The following is a 22330-nucleotide window of genomic DNA, read 5'->3' as shown; positions in this document are numbered from 1 at the left end:
TACTAAATATAATCAGGGTGGCAGCTGAGAAATTTTCAGTATTATTGTGTAACAACTACCAGTTAATCCCAGCTAGTGATGTGTCTAGAATTGATAAAGTTTAACAGTGATAAAATTCTGAGTGGCTCTTCTATGATCTTCAAAATTTTTGTCAGTTATGTGACTACCATATGTCCTTTTTCGTCTTTTGTGTTCACTTCATTGCTCGTTTTTTTTTTTTTAATAGCCTGTGAAAGCACCCAACACTTCTAAGATTTTAAAAACTTTAAATTTTAAGATTTTAAGAACTTTGGATGAAATAGCAGCTGATGGTCTTAATGTTCACTCATGACATTGTTGAGTTGTGGCCTCAGTTTTTCTATTTGGCTTTGTGTAACTAATCAGAGTTGTTAAATACCACAATGAAATCTCTGATGTTACATTGAATGTATGTATCATCCTAAATCACAGTTGAATGTAGTGAATTATTTGTCATATTTTTAGAATTTGAGAATGAATAATTCTCAGTACTACAATTTAGTCTTAGAAATGCTGAATGCTTATATTAGTCTTTGAAGAATTTCAAAAATTGAAGCTTATAAAATGAGTAAGTAAACTCACCATTGCTCCAACAGCTAGAAAATAAGAAAGCAATGACTTTAAAAGAATTAACATTTAGATTATATACAAGATTATACAAGTACTTAAATATAAGTGTTTAGGGATGGGACTGTAGCTCACATGCCGAAGTAAATGTTTACTTGACATGCCCAAGGTATTGAGCACAGTACTGTCACTGCAACAACAACCCCCCATTGTTGTTAAGTATATTTTTAGAATATTGTTTCAGCATTAGCCTCTGCTTTTTGAATAATTGGGTTCATGTCTAAATACATATATATTTGAAAGATAATGGAATTAATCTAAAAAAGTAACTCAGTGTTATGGATAACTCATTATTTTCTTTACTTGGCCAATTAGCAAAATTAGAAGTCTGTTCTTAGAATCTTAAGTAATTAAAATCCTGTATTATTAAAGTTTTTCAAGTAAAAAGTTGAATTTTTCAATGTATATACAGTTATTTTAATAAAACTTAAATAGCTGTATTAAGAGACAATATTTTAATAAGCACCAATAGTCAGCATTCAAGTAAGCATTTTTTTTTCTGTTAAATTAAGACTTTTTCCAAAAGTTCTTGCTTTATTTTAGAACTATTTAAATTTGTGAACAAAACAAAAGGTTTGGGATTGAGAATTTATAGTTTGTTTTATGCTTAATAATTTGTAACTGATTTCACTTTGAAGTATAACTGAATTCTCCTTGTGCTCATGGTATTTCAGAAAATAATATTGGCGTTAACTTGTCTTGTTTTTATTACCAGCTCTTCTTTTCAGAGTACCTGAATGATAAAAACAGTTGTGAGGCAGGCTCTGGGTTTGTTTCTGTTAATTCTGAAATGTACAAGAATATAATAAGTGATATGCTTGGTAAAGGGCTGAAACACATTGCTGTCAGCTCTTCTACTCTGTTGTCTCATGGCGTTTATGGAAACAGCCTTCACTCCTCTCTCACTGCTTTCCCATTTGTTCTATCTTTTCTTCCTCTGGGGAAGAAAGAAACTTAGAGAATATTGTAAAAGAAATTAGCACATTCAGACATTATTCCTTAAAAAGATGCTCAGTTTCTAGAATTTGTACTTTATTCTTGTCTTGTAAGTTTTGAAACCATGTCAGTACTTAATGTTTCAGCTTGAACAGTTCTTGCATAATCTTAAATAATCAAGGAAAGGTGCTATATACTTGGGCAGTTTATTAAAACATGTTGTGTATATTATGAACACTTGAAACAAATTGTGTATAGTTTTAGCAAGTCATGGTTTTGCTTGGCGTTGACATGAGTAAAATGTCTTTGTAGATGTTTTATTAGTTTTCTGAACTACAATGTCTAAATGCCAATTAAATGCTTAAAAGCAGTTGTTTGTAGAAACAACTTGAAAATGTGTGCTATATATTCTCTGCACTAAAATTTATGTTATTCACAATCCTAGAAAGAAGTAGGCAGGTTTGAAGTTTACTGAAAGCTTAAACAGTCCTTTAAAAATAAAAACAAAAGTTGGTTTTCGCCTTCCTTTTCCACTAAATTGTCAGACATTGTAACTAGAATTAAATTTATGAATCGATTTTAATTTTAAAGACTTTAGACTTCTTCACTTTTGCATTCTTTGTGCTAGTGTACATTAATATATAGGTTATACAAGTAATATATATTAAGTAATAAGTTAGCAGTGTTCAGAGTTGAATCTGGAGGCCCTGTGTTAGATTTTTCTTGTGTCTTTGTTGCTTCTGCTTTATCTCGTTTGCTGTTCACATATCCTAGTCCTCACTGGTTTTTACTTCGTATTTTCTTGTTTTTGTCAGGATATTCAAAAGCTGTAGTTTGTTGCTTCTTACCTGGTTTTTATTTTAATTGAAAAAAATACAATATGTCTCATTAGCAAATGCTTTTTGTTTTATACTGAGTTTGATAATCTGCTTTGCTTTTGTTTTTCATGGGTAGATTCCAAATAAGAGATTTTATTTAATAAAGTTTTCTTTATTTTTATAATTGTTCTCTTAACTGTTCTTTACTTAAGAGTCTTTTAAAAATGTTCCAGTGTCCACTAATCCAGAACAATGTATTTCTCCTTGCAACATTTCAAATGAGTAGAGGCTGCCAATAAACCACTCAGAATTTTTGTAAATGCATACTTCTGATATTAATATGTTCTCAGTGTGACCTTCGTTTTAAGTAATTGTAGTTGTACATATCTAGAAAAGAGACTAGCTGAAAATAGCCATAGTTTTTCATGTTAACCTCTTCAAAATTGGGAATTCAAGTTTGTTCACCCTGCCCCTTTTCATTTTCCATTTCTTCTCACTGTCTAGTAAGATAGTATCACATATCTACGGTCTCTGTGTAAAATATTCTCAATGCTTGTAGTTTATGTTCCATTGTCTCTGATAATAGAATTAGTTTCACTTTTCTCAGTATATATAACTATTCTTATTTTCAAGTTTTCCAGACTCTTATTCTTTCATCTTTGTCTTGGTACAAAAAAATTATAAATTAGTTTTTGTTGGCATAAACATTAGTTTTCAGTTTTGTCATACTGTTGAGCAACTTAAATAGGTCATTTTTTTGTCATCAATCTGATAACCATTATCTCAAGATGGTTGAAATTTGAAAATTATGAGGTGTATAATTTATGATGTAAAAATGAAGTTGAAGGTATTTTGATTAGCAAATATTTAAGTGTGTATTTTGTGGTTATAAATTATCAACCTCCCCAAAATGATAGACATGGCTGTCTTTAGCAAGTAAACAGTTAACATGTAGAACTAAAACATGATTGAAATGATAAATATTGATGTCAAGTAAAAGCAAGACGTATTAGAAGAAACAATTGCTACATGTGAAGATACAGTGGTCAGTTCAGGCTGGATGATCCAAGTTTTGTTTATGAGAATAAACTGGAACTCTGTATGGAAGGTTAAATAAATATAAAGTCAATAAGAAAGAATCAATCATATAAAAAAATAAATGGATTAGTGAGATGGCTTGGAGTTTAAGAGCACTGACTGCTCTTCCAGAGGTCCTGAGTTCAATTCTTAGTACTTACATGGTGACTTCACAACCATTTATAGTGGGATCTGAGGCGCTCTTCTGGCCTAAAGTCATTAGAGCACTGATATACATAGAAAAATAAATCTTAAAAGTGTTGATAAAATAATGTAGAAAGTTTATAATAGACTTACAGATAATGGTTAGTGAGCTGAAGCCATAAGCTAAGGAGATTACAAAAAAAAGAGCCTGAATTTATCTTGTAAATTAAAACAGTGAAACATTGTAGTAGTGGTTTTCATAGATACAGCCTAAAAGCTAAGGTTACAATAGTTTTGTTGTAAGAGGTCCTATTTCAAGTATGAAATTAAGTAGGTTTTTGGGAGGACTAGTTTAGTTATTTAGAGATAAAATGTTATGTGGGTAGGTATTAGGAAATTTATGAATGGAAAAGTTATATTTACACTTTTTTTCCCTCTGAGGGTTGAATGGCAGGGGAATGACAGGGAGGAAAGATTCATTACATGCATTCAGATAGTTAAGCTTGAGTTACTCTGACCACAATGGCATTATTAACAGAAGTTCAAGACAGTGAAGAGAACAGTTTTTTGTTTTTTTTTTTTTTAAGTTCATGTTTATTTCTTCTAGACTTCCTGTTCTGGAAGTTTTCAGCCAGCTTTTGGAGCTACTGTGACTAGAGATTCTAGGGGTTCAGAACAGAGAGTTTAAAGTGTGCCATCTGGAATTGTTTCTTCATAGAGGTGGGAAATATAGTGGTATAAAGAGTTTAGAACTAAATTTTTTAAAACTCTCCTGTTCAGCAGAGTGGACAGGAGAAGAGATCAAAATCTCCAAGGTGTCTAAGACAACCACCATTCCATTTTCAGAGAGTTGGGAGAAAGAGAATAAGTACCCACAGAATTCCATTATACTTGGAGCTGACTTATTTACTTTTATAATATTTTAATTTTGATGAGCTTCTAAAGCTGATTCTTCAAAATCATTCTTATATAATAAATTGTTCTGTTTTATATAGTAGTTATTTCACTAGTTTCTCCCATAGCAGGTTTTACAATTTTGTCTTTGACACAAATTTCTTTAAAGAAGCTCTTCTTAGTTTATATGTAGTTATGTTACCACAATTTTTTTAATTTCAATTATTAAAAACAGCACCAGCCTTTTAATGTATTTAGAAAGTTACTAGATCATTAGAATATGGATAATGTCTTAATATATTCTCTTTAAGTTACAGAAATGATTGGAAGTTCTGTTCAGTAAATTTGAAGAATTTTTTAAAACTGGCTTTTATTATTAAGTGTGTGTAGATAGGTGTGTAGGTGTAGGTCAGAGGACAACTTTGTGGAATTGGTTCTTAACCTTCCACAATGTTGAATTCGGGGATGAAACTCAGGTCATCAGGCTTGATGCCAAGCCTTTCTGCCCACTGACTCGTATTACTAGCCTATGTAGTATTGGTTCATTCTTATTTTTCCCAGTGTTGCCTTATTCCAAAGGTTCTTTATACACAAAGGAAGTTTTTCTAAATATAAATTCTCTCTATTATATAATTTTTCGGATATAAGTCTATCATAAAGAAGGTATTGGAATGTTTTCTAGCTCGGTGCTCCCTTCCAACTAGTTGTCCATTTAAAGAATGAAAATATTTAAATGAGCAAAGCAAAGTGGCCCTGGTCACAGAATTGGTGTGCTTCTTTAATAGGGTGATTTATGCATGCGCTACTTCATGTGTTTCATTTCTGTGTTTGTTTTGAGGTCTTCTAGAAGTATGTGTTTTTCATCCCAACTTTAGTATTAGACCTTATAAGTTTTAGTCTGCATTTTAGTTCTTTTTATATAATTCTTGTTCAGATTTATCTAGGTCTTTGAATAACCCCATTGAAACATCATGATTTTAGGACTGGGTAGGATTCTCAATGGCTATTTCACTGCTCTCTATTCTTAAACAGAGCTAGGAGATTATTATTTTCCCATTACTAGAGAGTTCTTCTTGATCTTCCACTTCGATTAACAAGGGTTTAACACTCATTTCCTAAAAATACTGTTAAGACTTAGTCACATGGTATTTTCTAATCAGGGGGACACTATTATAATCCTCATCTACTTTTAAAAAGCAGAATATAGTAATTTTGATTATGTCTTTTATTATTTTTTTGTTTACTGTTTAATGTATGGGAGTTTCGTTTTATGGTCTTTATATTTGAAGACTAGAGGAATGGTTCACCTGGAAGAAGTCTTACTTGGCTTTAAAATATTGTCATTGCTTTGTTGTGTGTGACTCTTTTATTATAACATGAAATACAAAGCAGAAATCATATACATTATTAATTTTTATGTTGACTTATTTTTGTTATGTAGTATATAGGGCTCATGTTTATAGACATATATTCCTTTTACAAATACAGTTATTTGTTTTTGTTTATTTGCTTGTTTGTTTTATAAGATTCATTCCTTCATAGTTACACACACACACACACACACACACACACATATATTCAAACTTTTACTTATAAATCCCTTGACTGGCTGGGCGGTGGCACAAGCTTTTAATCCCAGCACTCCGGAGGCAGAGACGGGCGAACTCTGTGAGTTCAGGGCTAGCCTGGTCTACAGATGAGTTCCAGACAGCTAGGACTGTTTAACAGAAAAATGCTGTCTCCGTGTAGGGCAGGAGTGGGGGCAATAAATAAATAAATAAATAAACAAACTTGACGGGTTTAAAACATGAGATCCTTTTCATGGAGAATTATTTGTTGTTGTCGTTGTTACAGAGTTAGTCATAATACACTTTATAAAAAAGATGCAACTGGGATAGTCTCTTAGTTACTTTCCTGTTGCTGTGGTAAAAGACTGTGACCCAGACAGTGTAAAGAAGAAAGCAGTTGATGATAGCTTAGCATTTCAGAGGGCGAGTTTATGACCATCATGACAAGGAACTTGGCAGCAGGTAGACAGGAATAGTGCTAGACAGAAGCCGAAAGCTTACATATGATCCACAAGCAAGAGGAAGAGTGATAGGAGGGAAGGAGAAAGGAGGAGGAAGAAATACAATCTATCTGGGAGTGTCACTGAATTTGAAACCTCAAACTCCCAGTGATATACATCCTTCATCAAGGCCACATATCGTAATCTTTCCCAGTTATACCAACTGGGAACCTTGTAGTAAGAGCCTATAGGAATCATTTTTATTCAGATCACCACATTCTACTTCCTATCCTCCACAGACTTGTTACTATATCATAATAAAAAATTCATCCAGTCCAACTTCAGAAATCCCAGAGTCTTCTACTCTTATGACTTTTAAACAGTCATAAGACTGTTTAAAAGTCATAAGAGTAGAAACTCAGGACAACAGTCTCAATTATAACGCCTTGTAAAATAAAAAAGCAAATTATATACTCCCAACATAAAATAGCACAAAATATACATTACCATTTCAAAAGGAAGAATCAGAGCATAGTGAGGAAATACTGAGCCATAGCAAGACATTAACCCAGCAAGACAAATTGCAAATTTTTAGCTCCATGTCTCGTGTCAAAGGACATAATGGTTCTGTTTCTTCAGCTTTGCAGACCACAACACACTTATCCCTCTTGGACTAGTACTAGTCCCCATTTGTTGCTCCCTTTGGCGATAACCCACTGCTCTGTCATCTCCAACATCCTTGGGTCTCTAACACAATTCCTTTCATAGCTTCTCATATTAGGCTCTTCAGGCCTTCCTGCAGGAAGTCCCTTGCCAAATGTCTGACCTCAATGCTTTTCAGATGCTGTGTTATGTAGGACAGAGATCTTGTATTATTGTTGTTTTAGAGCTTTATAACTTCTGATTCAATCAAAATATTTTTCTAGGCATCTACTAACTATTTATATGAGCACACTCATAGATTATACATGTAAACTTGAGTAACTCCCACCCTACTCATGCCACCAAATTAAATGTAGTACAAGATTACTTAGATACCCAGAGAGGATGCCATGCTCATGGAGGTTTCCTTTTTTGTTGCTAAGTGTAACTACACTCACATCTCTTCCATAAAAATATATAGTTCCAGAAGCATTTGCCTTTTTCCTGAGTGAACTAAGTACAAAGACATCTTAATCATGGCTTAGACAGTTTCTTAAAGTTTTATATGAGATTCTCTTAGAGATTTTTGTTGTTGTTGTTGCTGTTGTTCATGTGGTTAGTTTCTTGTAAGCTTGTGTAGCATTTATTTGCCTATAAAAGTACTGAACATTTAAATTGTGAGTCATGACATTTATATTTAACAGTTTTTCCGTTCTGGCATATGCTGTTTGGCTAATGTCCTAGACTACTATGGAAAAAGTAGTTCTGTCCTTCCTTGTTTTTTAAGTTATTCTAAAGTGGTACCTTCTTCTGCTGCCTTATCTTCAAGTTTCTTTACTCCCAAGAAACTATCCTATGTCATTAATGGTCATTTCTTTTGTGTGGTAAGTTCTTTATATATTAGCATTAGGAAAGCTTACTCGTTTTCTTTAATAATTTTATGGAGAGCTGCTTTCTTTTCTGTTGTCAGCATCTGGGATATTAATAAATATCATATCTATATCTGTATATTTAATCTTCAGAGATCCAAAGGCAAAGCTAGTTGTCTTTTTTGAGGCCATCCTGTGTGCCGAATTTTAGAGTGATATTTTCTCTTTTGACTAAAGTACTTATTTTTCTTGAGAAATCAGTGGCTCTTCTGCATTTAAATCTGCCTTTCTGCTGAACTTTTAATATTCAAAGTTACCACTTCTTTCTTTCCAAGCATTTCCTAGAATATAACCAATCAAGTTCAGTTTGTTCTAGATCAGTGGATACCGGAACAGAAAGGAGGTATTTCTTACCTGATAATGTGTGTGTTCCGATTCTGCTAATCCAGAAATCCAGTCACTTGTTGAAAATCATCCTTAGTTATTATTTGTTTGGGAGTCCACTCCCTATTTTAGATGTTTCTGAAATTCAGTCCCTAGATGTGCTTTAGATAGGGTAGAATTTTTACCTCTTTCAGAATACTGCTAAAGAAGTTTTCAACTGGAACATAGTCTGAAGAAACACTGAGAGCAAAAAAATCAGAGTGGTGATTGGCCACCTCTGTTTGATTGACAGGTTGCAGGGAGAAATCCATTCGTTCTGGATTAATGGAACTGGAAAACAGAAAACAATTATCAGGTAAAAAAACCCTTTTCTTTAACCTTTAAAATTCACCATTAAAAGATGAGTCAGACCACCAAGGGAATTTTTTTATTTTTTAACCAAACGAATGAAATTTAGTGTCTTGTAAACAGTGATCTCTGGCTACTACTTCTGAGTATTACAAAAGAAATAGCTACCGTTGCTCCATGTTCTTAGCCTTTACGTAAAGGGCAGGGATGAATGGAAATAGTTGGAATGTATGGTTCATTTATGTTTTTAATCTGGGTTAAAATGTGAAGTAGAATTCTCTGGGTGGGGGTGCAAATCTGTATATTTTTATTTTCTGAATTGTGTCTGGTCTGTGACTGGGATTCTTTCTTTTTCAATGCTGTTATCTGGCAGTTTTCGTGAATTTTCACAAGTTTTACTGTACTGTTATACTTAATCTTCCCTTTATCAGGATTTATGTATACTTTTAAATCTTTCCATTATAAAATTCTAGTAGCGGTAGTACCAGTTCTTTATGTTTTAATAATAGTTTTCTGATTTTTGGTTAAATATATTTCAGATTGAAGGCCAAGGACATGGTGCAGTGTTCGACTGCAAATGTTCCCCTGATGGTCAGCACTTTGCATGTACAGACTCTCATGGACATCTTTTAATTTTTGGTTTTGGGTCCAGTAGCAAGTATGACAAGGTAGAGTATAATAAATGTGCATTATTTTTTTGTCATGGGTGTTTAGGGGTTATGTGTTTTTTTCTTAGTAGTGTGTAAGAATGCTCATAATTAAAATCGGAAAGCTTGGGATTGGAGAGATGCTCATTGGTTAAGAGCACTTGTTGCTCCTTCAAAGGGCCTGAGTTTGGAACAGGATATATGGCAGGCAGCTCAAAACCATATATAATTCCTGTTGCAGGGGATTTGATGTCTCTGGCCTCTGTAGATACCTATACTCAAGTACTCAAGTGCACACACCCATGCAAATACATACACACACATACACATATAAACACATCATTACAAATGATCTTTAAAATCAGCTTAAAGAATCATATCTTAAATAGTATGGAGACTTGCTTTTAGAAAGCATTATAAAGATAGCATTATAAAGATAATCTATACATCTATAAAATCTTACTTTTCTGTAATAATTCAATAGTTCCGAAGGAATTACTTTTTATATATCTTGTTAGAACAATCTAGATTTGAGTCTTAACTTGGGATAAATAAACTTTGAATAGAAGATGGTACTCATAGAAAAACTTCTCAAGTATGTGAAATTTTATCTAAGTAATAAATATATTTATGTAGGATATAACTTCTTAGCTTTCAGGTGATTCACAAACTGTGACCAGCTAATGTTTTGCTGCTAAACATTAGTAATCAATATTCTTTAGAACTAGTGGTTAAAATAATTAAATGTTTTGTTTGTAGTATGATGAATGAATAATTCATAATTTAGTTTAAGACATTACAGATTACCAATGAAAAATTGAAGTCATAGATCTATCAGGGCTGAGTTCATAATGATTTTAAATTATTGAAAATACTCTAGAGACAATGCTTTCTTTTCCCATGTTATCTTTTGTTGATAATATTACATAAATCTTGAGACTAGGAATGTAGCTCAGTAGTTATACCATGTGTTTGGCATGTTTGTGAGTCTTTGTTCAGTTCCCTCCAAAATACCACAATTTAAAGATTTAAAATAGAGTACAGTATCTGTGAAAATAAAAATATCTTTGAATGTTTTATGCCTACATAGAATTTTTCTTACTATTTAAATTAAAAAGCTTACTTTTAATGATGGTTTCTTATTTAATGTATATGACTTGTTATACTTGTTTACAGAGAAAAAAAGTACCAGATCTTATAGTAGCCAATGAAGACTATATAGAGATATGCTTAAAATGAATTAAAAATGGAAAATTGTTTTGTTCCTTCAATCCTTCCTTTTATTCCTAGAGATTAAATATCATGGATGCTCAAATTAAATCTCAATCCCATATTGTTCTTTTAAATTGATGTGTAGTACCACATTTATCAAATAGTCTTAGACTTTTATTAGAAATTTTATCTTTTTTATGTTAAATTTTATTTTTCCATTATTTTATGGACCTTTTTTTTACAGATAGCAGATCAGATGTTTTTTCATAGTGATTATCGGCCCCTTATCCGTGATGCCAACAATTTTGTATTAGATGAGCAGACTCAGCAGGCACCTCATCTCATGCCTCCTCCTTTTCTGGTTGATGTTGACGGAAATCCTCACCCATCAAGATACCAGAGATTAGTTCCTGGTCGTGAAAATTGCAGGGAGGAACAGCTCATCCCTCAAATGGGAGTCACTTCTTCAGGTAGGCATCCATTTTCATAATGGCCAAGTCTCTCACAGATTCTAAGTTGAATTCACAGAGATCCTTCTGCCTCTGTCTTCTGAGTGCTAGGATTAAAGGTGTGTGCTGCTAGACCTGTCTAAAAGTGATAAAATTGTAAAGGTTTGTGAAATGATAGGGCTGAAAACTGAGAAGAATTGTTTTTATGAAGCCATGGAATGTTGAAGTCAGATGAGTTGAAGAACTGAGTGGTTGTTAAAATGTACACAAGGTGTGCAGACTCTTCTTCCCCTATTTCACAAGTGTAACACTGATTGCGTTAAGTTAAGATAATAAAGAGCCTCTAAAAATTAAACCAGTTTTGTCATTAGGAATGATATTTTAGACTAAAAACATGTTTGTGAAGGTACTACATAAAAGTTTTATTGTAATGATCATAGCTTGTGAATAGAATGTATGCTGAGTTTAGGTCCTATAAATAGAACAGAAGATCCAAAATGTGGTGATAATAGCAAGCCATAGGATTGAGTGTAAAATTAAAGTAAGGATGACATGTTAGAAAGTGTTGGTTCTTAAATTAGACATTTCCATCCCTGATAGATGTTAAAAAGAAAAAAAAAGGATTGGGGGATTGCTTCCACTGCCACTTTTATAAAAGTATAGGCTTGAATGTCTAATATGCAAAACTAATGTTTCTTAGACATATTCATATTCTAGAAAGATTCAGTACTAGAGAAATACCATTCATGGGATTGAAATTAATGAGGATGTGTGGAATACCTTGGAGTACAACTGGCAAATATCATATTTTTCTCAGGTCTCAAATACCTATTATAATTGTTACTTTTACTCCATTTTACTGCTTATATAAGGCTTCCACAGATAATTATTTCATCCTAAGAATTTAGGAAACAAATTTTGCAGTTGTGTCGTAAATTTAGAGACATTTACCCTATGCCTGCTTCTGTTGCTGATTATAGAAGTAGTGCTTGGTACCTTTGTCCTTGCTAAAAAATATCCAATAGTAATAACTTAAGCAGGAAATATTATTTTAAGGTTTCTAATTTCTGAGGATGACATGATAGAGTGATGAGTCTTAAAATGGAGCCACTCAGTCAGTGGAGCAGGGCATGTGGCTGCAAAGAAAGGCAGACTAATCAAAGTTGGGTATAATCATTACTCAGCCACTTCCTCCAGCAAGGTTCCATCCATTTCAGAGGAGCACCACAAACTGGAGACTGAGCTTTCATAGCATGTGTCTGTGAGAAGCACTCCAGGTTCAAAGCATAACAATTATAAAATGGCGTGATCTTAAAACTGAGATGGGTAGCAGTTATTTAACAATGATTCATAAGAGAACCTTTAGTAATTCCAACTTCTTAGTATTTATTTTCAATTTTTTCTAGTTCTCAAAATTGTAATTATTTTAGAATTCTGAAATACAAAAATACTTAATACAAAGTGGAATAAAACCTCATGTTTTTAAGAAAAATATTAGCATCAATGCAAATTTAGTATTTTTGAAAATTTGCTAAATATTGCAAAGCTAAGTCAACCTAGATGTAGCCTATTGTAATTATAAAATTGATTTAAGTAGAGTTTTGTTGTATTGATACCTAAATGTATTTAATTGTAAGCTTAAGGGGACTATACTGAATTATTAATCAATATTCAAATATGATCTAGCAGCAAATTAGGAAATTGAATATAGACATTCTCTACTTTTTAATTTTGTCTCTCTCTACTTTTTAATTTTGTGACCTAGTCATATTATTTTTACTATTTAACTAGAGTTTTCTCATGTAAAAAAGCTCAAGTAGTACATGATTTTTTTTTACTAGACTTTTCTTATTAGTACTTTATTTCAGAATACTGTTTGGGTAGTCTCTTTAGAATTCATGTCTACCCTAAAAATTCAGACCTGATAAGAACTTTACTTATATATACAGCTAATATTAATTATTCCACTTGTTATTTTTAATGTAAATAGTTTTAATTTAATTCAATAAGTCTTATATTATTAAATGTTCTTGTTTTTTTTTTAAAAAAATAAAATTCTATCTTCAAGATTGAGCTTTTCAAAAACGATTGTCATTTTAATTGTGTTTATGTAGGGAGTGGGCTAGTGTGCATGACTGCCTGTGTCCAATCCCCCAGGAGCTGGAGTTAACAAAGGAAGTTGCAAGCTGCCTCATGTGGATGCTTGGAATTGAACTGGGATCCTCTGGCAAGGCTAGCACAAGTTCTTAACTGCTGGATTGTATCTTTCCAGCCCCAAGATTGAACATTTTTATTAGCTCCAAGTTATGCTAGATTTGCTTTCTTTTATATTCCATATTTGCCTAGCTACTAAGATAGACGATTGATAAGGACCTAAAAGAGAGGAACAGGTTGTTCTTTTAAGGAAAATTTAGAAAATATTCACAGTGAAAACAAAGTATTGTTTTAGTTAGTATTTGAAGGATAAATTAGAATTTTATTATGTATATCATTATGGTGAAATTTCAAAGAACAAAGAGAATTCAAGTGTTTTTGTATGACTGGCATGAATAGGAGGTGCTAATAAATAGGTTTGGTTAAATATATGAAATTCTTCCATGTATCTGAGCCCTGATATGACGTGTTCTTCACCTGCTTAGCTTATGTCTCCATTCAAATGCATTTTCAGAGAAGACTGCTCTGACTTCTGGCTTACCATAGGTGTCTTTCCATTCCTCTTTTTCTTTCTCCTCACTTTTTTTGCATCTTTTATAGTCTGCATTTACCTGCATGTTTATTGTTTAATTGCCCAATCACAATGGGTAGTTTGCTGTAGTACAAAGATATTGACATCTAATTTGTCACTGGATCTTCAATATTAGGCATAAGTCTTAAGCACATAGTAGACAATCAAGAGTTGGTTGAATTAGTGAGACAGTGTCAGAAATTCAGGTGGAAGTAGGAAATCCTACTTTGGCTTCTTCCTTGATATATGCCTCTGAGTGTTTTTTTTTAATATTTTATGGTTTATTTAACTTTATTTTTTATGTGCATTGGTACAAAGTTGTTAGATCCTGTGCAACTGGATCTTCAGACAGTTGTGAGCTGCCATGTGGGTGCTGGGAATTGAACCCAGGTCCTCTGGAAGAGCAGTCAGTACTCTTAACCACTGAGCCATCTCTCCAGCCCCGAGTGTTTGTTTTTTTAATTGGATAACGGAGCTAATAATTTTGTCTCCATAAGGATTATAAACGTTTGCCTCATGATGAACACAAACAATATGCAGTCATCTTATCGTTACTTTTGTAAATTAAAAATAGGTTATGGAGGTCATCTTTTCATTTCTTCACTTATAGGTAATCATTTTAAGTCTTTACCACAGGGAAATTAATATTTAGTTATGGACTTCTGTGAGACTGATTAGTATTTTTTGTGTATTACATAGGACTGAACCAAGTTTTAAGCCAACAAGCAAACCAGGATATCAGTCCTTTAGACAGCATGATTCAAAGACTACAGCAGGAACAAGACCTGAGGCGTTCTGGTGAAGCAGGTGTCAGTAATACCAGCCGTTTAAACAGAGGTAAGCTGAGATTTTACTTCGGAAAACTGAGACCATCTAATCACCAGCATTAGAGAAGTTACTAAACAATTATAGTACATCCATAAAATGAAGCAGCCTACCAAAATGATTGTGTTTTTTGAAGAATAAATACAAGGTTTGACATTACAGATGGATATTCTTCCAAATTTCCTAAAGTAAACATTAGAAATTGGATTTTGTTCACCAAAGTAGTATTTTGTAGTCACAGTACCTAAACTTAACACTGCATAATTACGATTCATTAATATATCCAATTAGTTGAATAACCACATTTCTGTTTTCACTAAACTTTTACCTGTGGTTTTGTTCCTGATAATGGTAGATGAATTATTTGCTGTAAAAGCTTTGTATGGAAGAAAATAGTTTTTTTATTACGAACTAAGTGAGGTGACTGTCTAAGTAGAACTTAACCACCTCCCTCCCCCCTCCCCATAGGCTCTGGAAGTTCTACCTCCGAAGTTCATTCACCACCAAATGTAGGATTGAGGCGCAGTGGACAAATTGAAGGTGTGCGGCAGATGCACAGCAATGCTCCTAGAAGTGAAATGGCCACAGAACGAGACCTTGTTGCTTGGAGCCGAAGGGTGGTGGTACCTGAGCTCTCAGCTGGTGTAGCTAGGTAAGGGGAATTATCAATTGGTATTTCCCATAGTTGCTTGCGTTCATTTTGACTAATATTTTTGAAAATACCTTTCCAACCTAGTGATTTCTTTTAAGCTAGTATGTAAAGGCAAAAAATGAATTGGCTAAATTTGTTTTTCTGGATCATTTGTGTAAATGGCATAAGATGAGGGGTGTTTAGATAGGAGAAAGTGTTGTCAATTAGGTTGAGTTCTGGTTCACATTTTACTTGTCCTATTGCTTTCCTTTGTCTCTGTGTGAGTAGGCATATATATGTTTGTGTGTGCATGTATGGAGCCTAGAGGTTGATGTCAGGTATTTTCCTTTGTCCTTGTGCGCTTTATTTTTAGGCACCTGGTCACTAACTGAACGTGGAGCTCATTGATTGGCAAGGCTAACTGGCCAGTGAACTCATGGGACTCACCTGTGTTGTGTGTGTGCCCTCTCCTATAGTCCCAGCACTGGGGTTAAGGATACACTCAAGCTGTTGCATCTGGTATGTGGGCAGGTGCTAGGGATCCAAATTCAGGTTTTAATGCTTGTTCAGTAAGTAATTCTTTTAACTCGGGAGCCTTCTCCCAACCATTCCCATTTAATATCTTAAAACACATCTTATGGGATTAGTTATAATAGTTATAATTATATAGTGAATTTAGTGTCCTTTACTCATTTACATCAGGTTATTCAGAGGCATAAAGAAAATATACCTATTAGTGGTAATACATAAATATTTTGCATTTGAAAATACTTTTCATCCCTAACTATGTGTGTATATGCTATAAAAATTTTTACATTTATTTTCTGTACATGAACAGCAACATGCATGAAATATCAACCTGTCTACTGTCCTCTATAATAAATAAAAAGCATGAACAAAATGTGAGTTTGTTTGGTTTGGTTTCTTGTAACAGTTCTGGCTGTCCTGGAACTTGCTTCATAGACCAGGCTGGTCCCAAGTTCCTCCTGGTACTGCCTCTTAAGTGCTGGGATTAAAGGCCTGAGGTACCACTGCCTGGCCTTTTTTAGGCTTTTAATAATAGTAGTTATATAATTAATTTTTAAAGAAAGTCCTAATATTCACATAGGTTTTACTCCATGATTAGATAATTATTAGAATTTGTGTTAGGATTTAGGGTTGAATATCTGATACATAAACAATTTTGATAATCTCAATCTTTAACAATGTTGAGGTTTGAAGGCAGTTTAGTAAAATTTATTCTTTAAACAAATTTTAGTTTTATTGTTTTACCTGTATGCCTGATGCCTGTGGAGGAGAAGAGAAGTTGCCACATTCGTTGGAGCTGGAGTTAAGATAGATGTCAGCCACACTGTTGGTGCTGGGAATGGAAGCTGGGCCCTTTGCAAGAGCAAAAGTGTCTTAGCTGCTAAACTATTTCTCCTGCCCCTGACAGTTTTCTTCCCAACACTGGTTCTGAACTGAACTAGAGAATATCATAGAGGGAAAGGAGAAAATCAGAATAATTATTCTTTTTGATGATGTTATGAATAATGTAGCTTTAATTTCACTTTAGCCTATCTAAAGCTAAATAAACTCCATTCACAGATAGTTAATGAGCCACAGTTTTCCTCAGGGTTGCAAAGAAGATAGTCTTTGCACTCAGCGTATAGGAAGGACTAGGCTATGCTAAAACTACCTTTTCATTCTAGAACATTCTGCATCTTCTGCTTCTTCACTAGAAAGGATTGAGTGTAAAGATGTATTTGCTAGTTGATTGTTATGTTCTTAACATGAAGGGTAAGGAAGATTCCCCACACTCCCAAATAACTTTTACTATTTTGTCACTATATCCTTTTGTTTATTATCTTTAAGCCTAAGGTCCGACAAGATTGTGACTGTCACTTTAAAGGTCAAAGTGTTTGATTCAAAACACCTAATATAAGTACATTCGAAATCTTTCTAGGATTTAAACTTGGTGGGCAATTTAAAATTTTGCTCAAAGTGGCCTTGAAAGGAGGCAGGGTAGTGCACTAGTTTACTTCCAGACAAAGGGCTTATAGCTTAACATATAAAATACTTCTAAAACTCAGTAAACAGAACAACCCAACTGCGTGAAGTGGCTCATTAGTGTGACCCTAGCTCTTTGCAAGATCAAGAAGCTGGGCTGTGTTAGTTTAAAAAAAAAAAATCCAACCACAAACTGGGCAAAAGACCAGAACCAGCATTTCACCAGAGAGGATGGTAAACTAAGCATATAAAGAGATACTCAGCACCATTAGTTATTGGGAAAATGCAGAGTAAAACGAGAATGAAATACCTCTGTGTATCTATCAAATTATCTCAAATAATAAGTGATAGCAATGAATGTTGGGTAGTTAACAGAAAACTGCTATATTTGCGCTTTTTGTTTGTGATAACATAAACATGACACAGACTGGAATACTGTTTTGTACTTTATTATACAACTGTCATATATGACTCAACTTTAGTATCTTGGAAATTTACTCTTATTTGCATATAGTAATCATGCATAGTAATGGGCTTCATTATAACATGTGTGTGATTATTTGGATCATTTTCACCCCATTCCCCTTTGCTCTCTCATGCCTCCTGATAATTTTCATTGTCTCTACTGTTGCCCTTTATACTTTCTGTATTTGTTTGTTGTTTAATTAAGGTTGTTGAGTAAGCATAGATGAGAATAATTTATAGGAACCATGGACAACTTCCCGGTGACTGTACCACCGATTCTGACTCCTCCCTAGCAATCATTAACTACCAATAGCTTCTCAGGGAGGGGTGAGAACTCGTGCCCCTACCCTAAAACTACCATCTGTAAATCCTTAGAGATGTTTGTGACCTCATGGATTCCTCCCACATCCATCACAAAATTCGAAGGCCCAGTCTTGTAAAGGCAGTCACAGTTGCCATGAGTTCATGAGTGCAATAGCCAAAAACTAGGGGAGCAAACCAAATTTCCTTCAGTTGTATATAAAGTTAAACAAACTGGTATATTCTGCTTTGTTGAGGAACAACTTATTGGTGAAATAACTTAGATACATCTGTTTTGATGGACCAGTCCAAACGTGCATACTGTTTGATCTTATTTATAAACATTATTGAAATGATTAATGTTACCTGGTTGGAGAACAAATTATTGGCCAGTAAGATGTAGGAGAAGGGAGAGTTGAGGTGGAAGAAAATGTTGGTATGATAAGAACCAAGCAAAACAAGACATTTTTGTGTAGATTGAGTGTTCTGTATATTAACTGTTTTGGTAAATATACAATGCTGTGTGTAATATATTTGCTTAGAGCTAGCATCCACAACACTAAAACTGGACAAACCAGATAATTAGTGGTTTGCATCAATATCATGACCTTGGTATTGATATTATACTACACTTTCACAAGATTTTGCCATTGAAGAAAATTGAATAAAGACTACAAGATTTTCTGTGCCCTTTTTTACATCTATGTGAATTTAGGATTATTTCAATATAAAAGTATAAAAACTCAAAAATTTAAATTTGAGGTTAATCGTTTTCTGAAGATTTAACTTCCTTCATTTTTCCATTAAATATGACTAGATACATTAGAGATTTAAGTAAAATGAAAGTATCAGTATGCTCTAGTATGAAAGTATTGACAATATAAGTATGCTTTAAATATTAATTCCCTTCCTGATATGAAATCTCTTGGGAAAAATTAAGGCTCAAAAATCAAATTACCTTGCAGGTCAACAAAACTTCCAAGTTAAAGTAAAAGTAAAATTCTGTTGTTATAAGGAGTTGGATTAAATGAAATTAAAATCCAAAGTTAATTTTTTTTTCATTTTATTTAATTTCATCTTGATGTTTGGTATAAAACCTGATTTTGTTTTTGAGTACTAGGTATCTTGTTTGACATGTAAGATTGTCTATGCACAAGCCATATAACCTAATAAGGAAGCTGTCTTGATATAACTTCATAGATTTTAATACTTGATTGATTTATCATTACACAGCAGAAACAGTTTGAAATGAGGGGAGAAGCAAAAGAAATCTATTTTTAGTATTTTAGTTATTACCTGAACCACATGTTCTACCTGGAAAGAAAATACGAGACCTAACTTCACATTGTTACCTTAATAACTAACATTCGTTTGAAAGGAAATCAGTTGTAAAATTGTAGATGAATGTGACTTTTAATATTCTCTTTTAGTAGACAGGAAGAATGGAGAACTGCGAAGGGAGAAGAGGAAATAAAGAGTTACAGGTCTGAAGAGAAGAGGAAACACTTGACTGCTGCAAAAGAGAACAAAATTCTTACTGTCTCAAAGGTAAATATTAATTTGATATTTAATATTACAGGGGTAAATATAATAGCCACTTTAGTGCTTTCTTTAAAATTTTTTTAAATATTTATTTATTTATTTTATTATGTATATAGTAGTCTGTCTGTGTGTATGCCTGCAGACCAGAAGAGGGCACCAGATCTCATTACAGATGGTTGTGAGCCACCATGTGGTTGCTGGGAATTGAACTCAGGACCTTTGGAAGAGCAGGCAATGCTCTTAACCTCTGAGCCATCTCTCCAGCCCTAGTGCTTTCTTTTAAAATTAAAAGAAAGATTTAATATTATAAGGAAAATAGTACTAATTAAAAGTTGCTATATATCCTGGTTGTTTATTTCAATTATTTTATTTCTCACTTAAAACTTTGTTTCTGCATTTCCTATTTTTTTAGTATATCATGTATATATTATATTCACTAAATTATAATCAACCTATTGAAAAGTACTTTTTAGTTCTTCTGTAACTTATTTTTCCATATGTTGATGTTTTAATCTTATCTGTTATTAGCAATCACATCAGCTGATGTCTATTAAAAAGAATATCTCTTAATGTGGATAGGTTGATGGCTGGAGAGATCCCTTAGTGGTTTTGAGCACTTTCTGCTAGACAGAACTTGGGTTTAGCCATTAACAATTGTCTTCATTTCCAGGGGACCCAACAACACCTTCTGGCCTCTGTGGGCACCAGGAATGCATGTGACATGGCTCACATATAGATATACAGCCAAACATAAATAAACGCTTAAAAAAATAAAGACTGGTAGAGTGTTCCTAGTGTAAATAAACCCTTAAAAATAAAGACAGGTAGATTGTTCCTAGTATTTTGTCTTTTTTTTTTTTTTTTCAGTTCAGTCGTCCTACACTCTAAGGCTCATATTTTCCCTCCTCTAGCTTAGCTGGAAAAGTTTTAGAGCCATTAGTTTTGAAGTTTATGAAAAGTACATGAAACAGCTTCTCAAAGAACATTCATTATCACTGAGCAGTGATCTTAACAGAGAAAAAATTACTGTTTTTTTACTAGCTTACAGTGGGCTAAACAAATTGAAAATTTTTTTTTCATATAAAATTCTTTGCAACTTTGCTGTTAAAGACTACACTTACAACCAAAAATATAAAACCTTAGCAGAGGTTGACAAGATTGGCTCAGCTGGCCAGGAGTTTTCTGCCAAGCCTGATAAGCTAAATTGGATGCCAGGAACCAACATGGTGGAAGAGATCTGACTGCACATGGACACCACATATACACAAACACACAAATAAGTAAATGTAATTTAAATTTAGCAAAAAATCAAAAAAGCCTTTGTAATCCAGGGTTGAGAATGGCGCCATTTGGTGAGAACTGAAGACTCGTTTTCCTACTCCTCCAGGATTGGTCACATACCTGAAGATAGTGGGACTCTTCAGTTCCGGTTATAGGATTAAGGGTCAGTGAAAGAGAAAAGTAGAAAGAATATGTATGCTTGTCCTGTGGGATGCTCTTTGATACTGCTTTAATAACATTATGCCAGACTCATCATTGGGCAAAGCATCATCACTTGATACTCTGATAAAGTAGATTTCATTTTTTGTTGAAGGACAGAAAAAACAAGTGATAGTTAATAGCCAGCTTTCTGTTTACTGTATCAATCATTGAGGCATTTAAAATTCCCAACTATGATGTGTGATCCTGTCTCAAAAACAAAACAGTATTCTTCTTAGATTTTTATATTTTTCTTAGATATTTAAAATTGGAATTTATCTTACCAGAAATATCAAATTGTGGATGATGTTTTTGACAGTAACAATATAGCAATTTTAAATGACAAGAGTTTGAGTATTTAGAAATTTTTATGCCAAATGAAAGGAATGCTATATTAAATTCTTAACAGTGGATTTAACAGTGTTTGACAAAGTAGAACATTATTTCCTTTATATAGCGTTACATGCTTTCTGAGATTTCTGTAACATTTAGAACAGATGTGTTTGGTGAATCACTTTTAGCAGTGAGGATATAATTTTTGATTCAGAGTTACTTTGTATAAGGTTTTTCTACTATTCTCTTCTTAGTGTCTAATGTTGGGTTCATTTTTTTCTTTTAAAGATTTATTTGTTTTGTGAATGGTTGCCTGCTTGTATGTATGTGTACTTCATGCATGCATTGCCAGTGGAAGCTAGAAGAATTCAACAGAACCCCTGGAATTGGAGTTTTAACAGATTGTTAGGAGCCACCTACTGTGTGTGTACTGGCATCTATACTGTGGTCTTCTGCAAGAGCCCCCAGTGCTCTTAGTTGTGCCATCTCTCTAGCTCTAAGTTCCTTGTTTTTTTAGGGTAATCCTTAGTACTTTGCTTTACTTTTTGTGTTTTCAGGTTTGACTATGACGTGTCTAATGTAAGTTTTCTTTCATTTTGCTCAACTCAGTTCTGAAGCATTGTTTGGGGGTGGGGTTTTGTTTGTTTGTTTTATAGATTTTGTTTTTTTGTGTTTTGTTGTTGAGGCAGTTTCTGTTGAAGGAGCTGCGGGCCTCGTTCCTGCCACCTGGCTCCCGGCCGCCTGGCTAGCTTATGCCCCGTATAACAACAAACTGTATTCTTTTAAACACTGCTTGGCCCATTAGCTCTAGCCCTTACTGGCTAATTCTTATATCCCGTAATAATCTGTGTAGCACCAGTCTTACCAGGAAAGATTCAGCATGTCTGACCTGGCGGCTTGCTTCATCGCGTCTGCCTCAGAGAGCAGAGCTATGGCATCTGAGCTCACTTCCTCTTCCTCCCAGCATT

General features: G+C 33.7%; 1 protein-coding gene across 2 annotated transcripts in view; it reads left to right on the top strand.

Moving 5' to 3' along the window:
• Phip (pleckstrin homology domain interacting protein) overlaps positions 1-22330 on the top strand; it is a 119054-nt gene that overhangs the window by 52223 nt on the left and 44501 nt on the right. Inside the window, exons 16-20 of one of the 2 annotated variants that reach the window (XM_057766557.1) lie at positions 9305-9433; positions 10869-11094; positions 14498-14635; positions 15092-15275; positions 19442-19556. In XM_057766557.1, the coding sequence (XP_057622540.1) occupies positions 9305-9433; positions 10869-11094; positions 14498-14635; positions 15092-15275; positions 19442-19556 (792 nt within the window). Of the gene's footprint in view, positions 1-9304; positions 9434-10868; positions 11095-14497; positions 14636-15091; positions 15276-19438; positions 19557-22330 lie in introns of both variants that reach the window. The other variant, XM_057766556.1, reaches the window with a different exon arrangement.

Source organism: Chionomys nivalis, chromosome 4 (genome assembly GCF_950005125.1).
Source record: "Chionomys nivalis chromosome 4, mChiNiv1.1, whole genome shotgun sequence".
NCBI lineage: Eukaryota > Metazoa > Chordata > Mammalia > Rodentia > Cricetidae > Chionomys > Chionomys nivalis.
The sequence above is the reverse complement of the archived record's forward strand: the minus strand, read 5'-3'. Positions and strand labels throughout refer to the sequence as shown.